The 11,455-nt window shown below is 32.7% G+C and overlaps 1 protein-coding gene across 1 annotated transcript in view; it reads right to left on the bottom strand.

Moving 5' to 3' along the window:
- Positions 1-11,455, bottom strand: part of LOC107446382 (Sodium-dependent dopamine transporter) — an 86,164-nt gene that overhangs the window by 58,719 nt on the left and 15,990 nt on the right. The window contains exons 3-4 of the mRNA XM_043044543.2: positions 4,816-5,074; positions 941-1,079 (exon numbers count right to left, since the gene is read on the bottom strand). Coding sequence (XP_042900477.1) covers positions 941-1,079; positions 4,816-5,074 — 398 coding nt within the window. The remainder of the gene's footprint in view (positions 1-940; positions 1,080-4,815; positions 5,075-11,455) is intronic.

Here is an 11,455-nt window from a genome sequence, read left to right as displayed (position 1 = left end):
TATATATATATCATCGTCGTTGAACAGCCGATCCAATTTTCGAGTTAACGACTATTAATCTTCAACTAAGTAGTCTTGTAATTTTGAGCCCAATCCAGAAGACAAGGGAACTCCTGGATCAAGTATTTGGAAAAATTCGTCTTCGTGGAGGACTTTTTGAGGAAACTAACCAGCATTTGCTTTACATTGAGAGGAAGACCACGAGAACCTCCTATGGTTAGTCTGACGGCAAGGGGACCCGAACCTATGATCCGCCTACCACTGATGATATTTTACGTTAGCCCTGTGGTCGTTGCGAGTCGGTGCGGTATTCGAATCGACCAGCTATCGCTGGGATCGAACCCGGGTCACCTCATTGGGAGGCGAGTGCTCTATCCCCTTAATATTTTGAAGGAAAAAAAATCTTCCCTATGCAGTTTTAAAAGAAATGTAGAGTTTGTAAGGTAATTGATATTAACTACGTAATTACGATATTAATATTCATTAGCCTTGGCATATTTCTTATGCATGCTTAATATCTGCCACATATTTATTGTAAAAGACAACTATTTAGGAACTGTAGTATTATTTCAAAGGAAATGTATAACTACATTTAGGAAACTGTAGTAATAGTTGATTTTATTACTTTAAAACACAAATTCGAATACATGCTCAATATCTGCTACATAGTTATTGCAAAAGACAACTATTTAGGAACTGTAGTATTACTTTGTGGGAACAGTAGTATTACTTTTAGGAACTGTAGCACTCCCTGATTTTATTACTTCGAAGAACCTATTCGAATTCATGCTCAATATCTGCCACATAGTTATTGTAAAAGACAACTGTATAGGAACTGTAGTATTAATTTAAGGAAACTATAGTACTACTTTTAGGAATTATAGTACAACTTTCTTTTATAACTTTGAAGCACCTATTAGAACTTTCATGAAGTACTTACTTTACCAGAAGTGCTGATTCCTTTCCATAAGCTGAAGTAACAAATGAGGTAGACAGCAATCAAGCACAAACACATCTCCCACTTGACGTGCCCCAAGTCATCTATTCCAGGACTTTCACTCAATTCTAAAACAGCTCGGCTAAAATAAACACCCAATCAAAGCTCAGAGTAAATATAGCCAATTTTAAAAAATGTATGAGTAATTCTGCACTAAGCTCGAATGTTCAAAAATGAACTGTAAAATTTAATTGAAATGCAACTTTTAAAAAAGTATGATTTAAAGTATTTTAGGTTATTTTCACTATTCAAGAGCTTAAGTTTCAACGAAAAACTAATTTAAGGAGAAAATTGACATCTTGTAGTAGTAAAACATCTGTTTTCATAAATCCGTTTCCCTATCCTTTCCCCAAAAGTAAGAAAAGATGTATGGTTGCAACTTATAAAAGTGTCGTAAGATAGTATAATTATTTCGATTTTTATACCATTTGTTTGTTTTGACCGGAATACGATCATTGGATCAGAAAAAAAAACTTTGCATTAGTTTGTAAATGATTAATTTAAAAAACACCAATATTTGGGAACAGGCAATATTCCTAATCAGCTTTGGATTAGCTGGATTTTACAGTAACATCAATTGTGCAGCATGGTGTTTAATATTTATATACGAAGAGTTTATAACCGTCTTTGAACTGTTGACCCAATTTTGAGTTTACATTTACCAATGATCCACTCCGTAATCTTGTAATTTTGAACTCAATCCAGAAGACAAGGTAACTCCTGGGTCAAGCATTAAGGCAAACTAGCCTTGGTGGAGAACTTTTTGATAAAACTAACCCGTATTTGCTTTACTTAGAGAGAAAAATATATACAAAGGTTGTAAAACTCGCATTTCTTACGTTGAAAATAATTTTAGAATATCTTTACAAAAATGATGGCAACTACTTTGCACCAAAAGTGATGCAATGAAAAACAAGGAATAGTTCTCGATATACACTGTAAAAAATTTGGTGTATAGTTGCAACCATTTTTTATGTAGAGGTTAACGTTTTACAGTACATGAAATCACATTTTTTATTTACTTTTTCACTGTTATAGTTTTCTTCCTTTCTTCATTCATGTTTTGTTTGTTTGCTTACTCACAACACACATTTTTACGCGCATTAGAATCAATTTAATGGCTTCATTACAAAACATTTCGTTTAAAAAAAAACAAGCACATTTTTAGTGACATATAATTTTTTCAAATAATTTCTATTTTGTCTTTATAATTTTTTACTAGATAACCATAGTTTTGTACTTAAAAATGTATTTAATTTACCTGAACACAGAAAAAGAGGGACAGCTAATCACCAAAATATTCTACTGTGTATTTAACTCTACAAATGTTCCAATACACTTCTTTTGGTGTAAAGTAGTTGCCACCAGTTTTGGTGTTTAATAACGCCAATACTTGTGACAACAAAGCATGAAAATAAGATATAAACTCACATAAAAGGCAATAAAGTTATTTTTACGATACAATTCACAGAAAGAACCATCAATTTAAATTGCGTTCACCTTCACTTAACGATTCTTGAAATAAAATTAATTTATTTATGAATTCAATAAACATCACAGAGAGAATATTAAAACAAATTTGAATTAAGTTTAACAGAACAGAAGCTGTTATCGGAATTATACCTTATATAATTATTTAATATAATCTAGAGATTTAATCAAATCTTCTCGTGAGAACATAATTATTTTTATTACACAATTAAAACATACATGTCTCTTGTAACAGTAATCTGTTTCTGTGAAATATTTATCTAGCACCATGCGAGACGCCACAACACCTCCTAGAATGGAGAAGGCTTCTACACTGATCAATTAAATAGTCCCACGTAACGAACTGAGCAGTAGAGGAAAATAAGAAATATGTCACTACGTTTATGTTACTACGTTTGGCGCAATGGAGGAAAAATACGAAAGTTGTCACAACGATCAGGCTACTAAAGTATCGGATTTCTCGTTAATAGTGGGGAGACCTTCTCTCTTTCTGGAAGGTGTTAGACGACATTTTCTACACAAGTTGATAGCAAGCAATCTATGGTTTACATCGGACGAATTCCGCACGTCCGCCAAAATTGGTATTTTCGAAGATAAAAACAATTCATGAGTAGCATAAAGTCATGTGAGCTTGATGTAAGCATTCACCATTATTGATTGGTGATTAGATTTAAATACACTCTTTTAAGTGATCTGAAAGCTCGATTCGTTGTTAAACTTGAAATAATGTATTCGTTCACATTATTTTTGGAGTTTTTCTTATTCCAAATTCGGAAAGGACATCTTCACGCACACAGAATTTACATTGCAATATAAATATATTTTATATTTATTTATGATAAGTCATAAAAACAATTCCACATTATGAATATATTTATTTTTATTTATTTATTAATTATTATATCAATTATTATTATCAAGCAACGTTCTTAAATAGTTCAGATGAGCAGGATTCTTCACTAATAGCAGTTGTGTAGCAATATAATTTTGTTCGATTTTATCTCATATATTATACAAAGAAATATCTTTTCATTAAAATTTCTTTTTAGATTTAATTTATATAGTGTCAGGAATTCATTACCATGAGATTGTCTAATAATCAGAAAAGATAATGTTTCCAATCAGTTTGGAGTAACCTTATTTAACAGAAGCAACAGTTGTGTAGTATAGAGTTTAGTATGTTTAAGGAAGTTTGAAAGACTCTGAAATTTTTCAATATATTTATTTTATATTTCTGATTTAAGCATACAAACACACTTTCATAGAAACTCTGCTATTTCTTTACAGAAATTTCCAATTAACCCGAACAGGCATTTTTTCCAATTTTACAATAATAACGAATGTGTTGTTTATTTAATGTATAAGACTCTTAAAATCGTTAATATTTTTTATTTATGTATAAATAGGACCACATAACTCCATTAACACTTTCTTATTTTTTTTGATTAATTGCAAACAGGATTTTTTGGCTGATTTGAAAAGTCAATTTTCCCTGTTTAGTTCTGGTTCAATGGATTCGACTACCCTAGCAGCAAAATAACTTGGGTCCTCATTGGACCTTTAAGGGCTTAAAGGGCCGATATTTTTCCAATATGTGCCCTATATAGAATTGTCAAATTCACGCGATATTTTATAATCATTATTCAGCCCTATATAGACCGATATTAACACTGCATAAGACCAATGTTTCGTTTTATTTTGTATCGGTCCTTGAACAGCCGACCCAATTTTGGGTTTACGACTATTAATAATCAACTCCGTACCCTTGTAATTTCGAACCAATCCAGAAGACAAGGAAACTCCTGGATCAGTACCCCCAGAGGTAGTTGTTGTTGACGTATTCCTGTTTAGGCAGAGGGAGTGCGATTGTTCTTGTTTTCCAGTGGCGCCATCTATGGCGGGNCATGCTTTGTTGTCACAAGTATTGGTGTTACTAAACACTAAAAATGGTGGCAACTATTTTACACCAAAAGAAGTGTAATGGAACATTTGTAGAGTTTAAGGGCCGATATTTCCCGATATGTGCCCTATATAGAATTGTCATATTCACCCGATATTTTATAATAATTATTCACAGCCTATATAAGCCTTTATAATCATAACTCAGTCAATATAAGCATTATTCAGCGCTCAGGCCGATATTGACAAATCTCTACATCCCTATATTGGTCCCTCGGTGCATGTTCATGTAGAACTCATATTGAGCCAATTTTGAGCCCAACTGGGGCCAATGTATAATTGTTGCTAGGGGTATGCTAGAAATAGGGGAGAATGTTCAAGTTATTTCGTTTTAAGATAAGATCAATACAAATATATTTTTTTCTCACTTGAAATATTCTTCAGCGGGGGAAGTTCTTATGTGTTCGTTGTGAAGAATGCCGGAAACAGTTGTGCTTTCGTTGACCGAACGAGAGGCATTGAGTGGCGGCAACTCGCGACATAGTGGGGTGTTCCACGGGTTGTCGCATGTTGTCCAAGGCAGGACACTACTGAAGGACGCAATGAAGAAGTACAATGACCAGGCGATAATGACATTATAGTAGAAATCGACATAGAATGAAATTAATACAACAGCATATCCCACACCTATAGATAAAAAAAGAAATTAATCGTTTATTTCTATCACATAATAATCACAAAATTCAAAACTAATATTGGGGAAAGACCATTAGACAATGCCAACCTTCAACTATCTAAAGGTATCTCAAGATTGAATCAAGTTAGCATGTCTTATATACTAGTGAATTGATATTTAATAATCGTAGTGGTAGTTACACCACAATACTCTTCTACCAGAATTTTTATCCGGGATAGAATTTGATGAACGGATATCATTAGTTGCTGTATCAGTGAAAGACTGCGAGAGCTGTATTAACGTCATCGGGTTTTTGAACTTTATCCATGAGAGCTGTATTAAGTTCATAGTTATGCATGAGGATTCTCCTACGTTGCTTTTAGCAGTTGAGTGGGTGTAGAAACCCGTTGTGCGTAAATGAGACTGAGAAGCAACAGCGCGAGGAGGACGATGACGCAGTCACAAATAGCGAGTCAACTTTTCAATGTGGACCATGCATCGAAGTAGTCGTGATCATATCAGGTCCGGGTCACCAATGAGGGGAAAGACTTTAAGACAATGCCAATATCCATCTATCAAAACGTACCTCAAGATTGAATCCAGTTAGCATGTCTTATATACTAGTGAATTTATATTTAATAATCTTAGTGGTAGTTGCACTAACTTGTTAAATTAATCTTGTTAAATTGAACCAGAACTTATTAAATTAAATAGATACACAGGGGTGGACAAAATAATGGAAACACTTCTATACTAATAAATTTTTTCATATTTCTCAGGAAATACACAACGAAACATTTTATAACATCATGTGATTTCTTATACATATCAATGAAGTTTTAAGCTTTTAGAGGTATGAAGAACTGACATGAGTTACAAACGGAAAATAATGTTTTTGAACACCCTATGCAAAAAAATGTAGTGATGGGTTTATTACTTGTGACAATTATTTTTGTTATCCTATGCAATAATTACACAAAATTTCGTTAGTCTAGCTAAAATAGTTATAGAGATATAGACATTTTTATCAAAAACTAATTTTTTTTTGTCTTGTGGTTTTTTACTATAACTTTAAAAATACGCAATAAAATTAAACAAAATGCTTAGAGCAATTTAAAATCAACTACAAATTTTTTGCTTTAAAATTTGAGAAAATTTCGTTTAAAACTACTCAAGATATGAGACATTAAATAAGTTCTTTTATGCTGCGCGTGCGAGGGGAAAAATTAAAAAATATATCTTAATTTTGTAGTGATTCAATCGTATTTGGCAACTATTGGAAAAAGTCCTATTTGAATATCGTACTATTTAAAAAGAAAGCTCAAAATGAAAAGGGGTTTTCTACAAATAATATTTTGTATATCAGGCAGAATTTAATAACAAAGGATAATACCTTACGAAATGTGATTTAATAAGGAAAGAAAAAAGAAGAAAATGATACTTTTATGGGGGATGATCCAAAACATTGCCGCGGCTATTTTTAATAAATCTCGTTTAATTGTACGAAAATAAATAAGTGTTTATCATTTTGAGCATTCTTTCAAAAAATACGAAAACTGCTTAAAAAACTGCTTGAAACTTTTTAAATATTTAAAATATATTTAAATCGGACTTTTTAGTTACCAAATGCGATTCACTACAAAATTAGGAAAATTTTTTTTTTAATTTTTCTCTTGCTTGGGCAGTTTAAAAGAACTACTTTAATTGGTTATATCTTGCGCAGTTTCGAACGAATTTTTCTCAAATTTCAAAAACAATATATATATATAATTAATTTGTCTAGTTTTAGTGAATATTTTTAAAATTAAAGCAAAAAAAAATTATCAAAAAATTAGTTTTTTTTAATAAAAATGTCCATATCTCCTGAAATATTTAAGCTGGGCTACGAAACTTTGCGTAATTATTGCATATAATAAACAAAATAACTGTCGTAATTTGTGAAAATAATCTTAATATGCCTATAATCCTCCTTATTTAATTTTTACAACAAAACTAATGAAAGATATTCACTCTATTTGACAACATCTTTCGGTACATGTAAAATATAAGCCACCAAATCTGAATCTGAGAAGCGAAGTGTAAGGCATTTTAGATTCTCTATTAATATTTTTCGGACAAAATTATATCCATACATTTCTGCGTAATCACCAGTTTTTGAAAGGTGGTTAAATCGTATACATTTACCTGTTATTTGATTTTTGATAAATATTTTTGTTTTTATGTAACTAACGCTAAAAGAATTTTTCAGCGTTATCCAAATCAGTTCTCATCAGTTCTAACTGTGACAAAATTCGATTTTTGAAAATCTAAAAACTTGTTGTCTATCGAAATAACATGCAGTTGCAGGCTTGTGTGCTCAATTTATGCTTATAAGCCTTTGTCAAATACGTATAGTCTCTGTACATGGATATTTTATTTTACATCCGTCGTTGAACAGCCGACCCAATTCTGGGTTTACGACTACTAATGTTCAATTCCGTAACCTTACAATTTTGAACCAATCCAGAAGACAAGGAAACTCCTGAATCAGTACCCCCAGAAGTATGATTGGGTATGGGAACATGGAGGACTTTGTGACTTGACAGATTTAACGCGCAACAGTCACCATTTACTACAAGGGGAGTCTTAGGCCGGCGGGGATCGAACCCAAGAATTCTTGGACATCTTCCCAGTGCCCTACCAACCAGACTATCCCACTCTGTACATAGATAGAGCAATACAGAAAAGTACAGCACGAAGATACATTCAGGGTACCTCGAACCCATTTGCATCGCTTTGTACGGCGTTTGGCAAGCAATATCGACCGGCCAGGGAGCCCCTCTGAAAACTGAGAAACATGCAGTTTTAAATGACTTACACAAAACCACAAATCGCATCATTTTATTGCTTTAAAATTTTGAGGAAAAATTCATAAAAGTACCAGAAATTCTCTCCAGTTCTCCTAATCTAATAAAGGAACTTCTTTATTTTCTACGTTATTTAAAAAGCATTGTGCTGTCTAACAATATCATCAATCGTTTGTTAAGTTAAAAAAAAAATCAAAAAACACAAATTCAAATTTAAGATAGCAAGGGTAGAACTCTCTTAAGTGTAAACTGGTTTCTGGTGTCTAGGTACCTTAAAGTGGCTTAATGTTACATCTGTATCTGATAGGAAGTTGTGGAGTTTACGTTTCTATTGCAAAAATAGTACGAGATAAGAGGAAGAAAAAAGTAAATTACCTAGTTGTAGAACATCATCTATTTAGTACCAGTATAGGCCTAGTAAACAATAATGTTACGAAAGTTTCTTTTTGTTTTGTTTTCTTTTTTTTTCCCTTGTTTTGTTTCTTTTTACTACTAATCTTTTTACTACTACTTTCTTTTTACTACTAATTTACTACTCTGAGACGTTAAAAAAAAGAAGGATGAACATCGAAAACTAAGGTATAATGAGATAACTAGTTTTTTCTAAGCCCGTTGTGTTTTCACAGTATAGAAAATCGTGAACCGATAAATACACCATGTAAGAGTTTTTGTTTCCTAGTATTTTTGTCTATCAGGTGTGCATTGCATGCATATTTAAACAATGATGCTTTACAGCATTGTAATTCCCTTACCCCCTACCTTTTTACAACCATTGTCGAACAGTCGATCCAATTTGAGGTTTACGACCACTAATATTTACCTTTTAATTTTGAATCCAATCCAGAAAAAGGGGAACTCCTAAATCAAACATTGGGTGAAATTTGCCTTCGAGGATGACATTTTTGATGGAACTAACCAGCATTGCATTACATGGAGAGGAAAACCACGAAAACCTCCCATGTTTAGCCTGATGGCAACGGGACTACAACTCATGATCCGTCTACCACTGACTATATTTCAATTCAGCACTGAGGTTGAACCCGGTTCACCTCATTGGAAGGCGAACTTTTCATTCCCTGAGCCACCACTGCTCTTTGCCCCCTACCTAGTACCATTCTCGAGATAGAGATTGGAAAGCTAACTTCACAAAAGGGCCTGATGGAACTGTAAACGGTCTCATCTTGCCTCATCAGCCACTTTTTTTTACTTAGACATCACTAAGACAATTATAACTGCAATCGTTTAAAAGTTAAGAGAATAATATTTAAATTTTATAGTCACTCTGTATAACACAAATAAAAATCAACAAAATTTGTTTTGTTTTTTTGTCGTCGTTACTCTGTTGATATCAAGGCAATCTTATTATTAAAATATCTGAAATTGAAATACTATCTTTTATAATACCCTCTCTATTCTCTTTTATAATATATTTTTAAAAACCAAAAATTAATAAAATCAATAAAATTATAGTTCTTACTTATTTATTTATTTATTTTAAATTATCGTTTATTTCAATAGCATTACTACTAGTTCTTGTTTGATCGCATCTATTTAGTCTGTTGAAAGATTTTTAAAATGAAAGAATCATCTTTTCATCGAAACGGAAATCGATATTTAGGCAATGGTTAGCTTATGGTTAGCGTATAACTCACTTTCAACGCAGTGACAGTTGTGATGACATCATATGACGAATGCTTTTCTGCTATTAACGGAACTATTTATCTCTTATGAGGAAATACACTTTAGCTAAGAGAGTATGCTTCGAGAATTCGTCTTCTTCTATGTCTCCTTTTCCTCAAATTTATTATCACTTAATGTTTCGTTCTTGAAAGAAATAAACAAGTCGAGTTTTATCACCTATTAATTGGAAACATCAAGTGGTTCAACAAGCACTGGATTGTTTTTTCTTTTTTCTACTCAGAATATTTTAATACAAATTGTCATCTCACTATCGCATAAAACGTCACTATTTAAAACAGTGTATACTTTTTAAGAGAAGAGTGATATGCGACAAAATAATAAACAAAACTGCTTTCATAAAACACTGAATAAAACATTCTTCATGTTACGCTGAACAAAACTGTCCTCATAAAATACTGAACATAGCTGTTTACTTGAAACGACGTGGAAAACTGTTTTTCAAACACTGAGTAAAACTGTTTTCATGAAACGCTGATCAAAACAGTTCGCGCGAAAGATTAAATAAAATGAACGGTTGTCATAGTAAGAGAAATATTTAAAGGCTCTTTTTGTTATACAGTGGAACCCCGGTTTTACGTCGTCCGTTTCGTAAGCTATCCCGCATTCTACGTCATTTTCTGTTGGTCCGTGAAAATTGCCTATACCGATTATTTTAAATTATCCGGTATTTTACGTTACTATCTTTTTAAGATAATCCTGCTTTTTATGTTTTTCTAAAAGATCAAACTCATGTTTCCACGATTAAGTTCTCACAAACGTTTTCTGAGTTCTTTCTTTTCTTTTCTTTTTCTTCTATTTGAAGCTGTTCTGACATTCATTCCATTCTATCTTATCGTTCTTTTGTCTGTGAGAGGGGATTTTCCCCTAAGTCAAAATCCGAAGTGCCGGCGGGATAAGCACAGGAAGGGTAGTTATAGTTTATCTATGATAAGAACTCCCCCCACCACAAAGTCTGAGGCCGTCTGCTGCTATGGAAACAAAAATAGCCCATTTCAGGGAGGGTAGCTTCTCTTCCCTCTAGGGCTAACATAATAGACCGAAGAAAAATATTCCCTTTCTCTCGTCGACCTGAGCCAAAACCTGTCCTAAACAGCGACCCTAATTCAAATAGGCATACCTCGTTACTATAGTCACCGCCACTGGCCCAGACGATTGGCTAGGGGAGTTCTTACTTTATACAAACTATAAAGGAAGTATGGAAGCTTTAATTGCGAATTTGCGAATCTCATTCCCTATACCTATAATAATTGCGAATCATGCTTAAATTGTGAATCATGTATCTCATTCCCTATACCTATAAAATGTTAATGAACTCAGAACATTTGTCTATAAATAATATGATAATTGATGAAAAACTTTTTAAAAAAAAGTGCACGCATGCTCATTAAATTTTGTGTGTAAACAATCTATATTATATGAAACGCTAATACGTACGTATGTATCAATAAAACCGATGATATTTCTTTTCTCGCGTTGGCAACAGTTTTCATTTTTAATTGATAGGATTCGGTGCGCAAGAGCACGTAGTGAGTATCATATGTCTAATCGGGTGAATTCTCACCGAATTATCAAAAAAATTCTCACAAAATTATCTTCATCGAAGCCGATGCTTTACATCCGGCGTTTAGTACTATTTCATATTGTTTTACAACACATGGTTTTAACCCTCTGGTGGGAAAGACTTTAAAACAAAACTTACAACAGTTACTTTTCTCAACAACTGAAATTTAGAATAGTGTAATTAAGAAAAATATGCGAATTGTTTTCAATCTCAAATTAATATTGAAATGCACCGGTTTAGAAATTTCTACAGGGAAAAGTTTTCGGAACTTCAGTGTTAAAAAA

The sequence above is a fragment of the Parasteatoda tepidariorum genome, chromosome 2 (genome assembly GCF_043381705.1).
Source record: "Parasteatoda tepidariorum isolate YZ-2023 chromosome 2, CAS_Ptep_4.0, whole genome shotgun sequence".
Lineage (NCBI taxonomy): Eukaryota > Metazoa > Arthropoda > Arachnida > Araneae > Theridiidae > Parasteatoda > Parasteatoda tepidariorum.
Note: the sequence above shows the minus strand (reverse complement) of the source record. Positions and strands in the feature narration are given on the sequence as shown.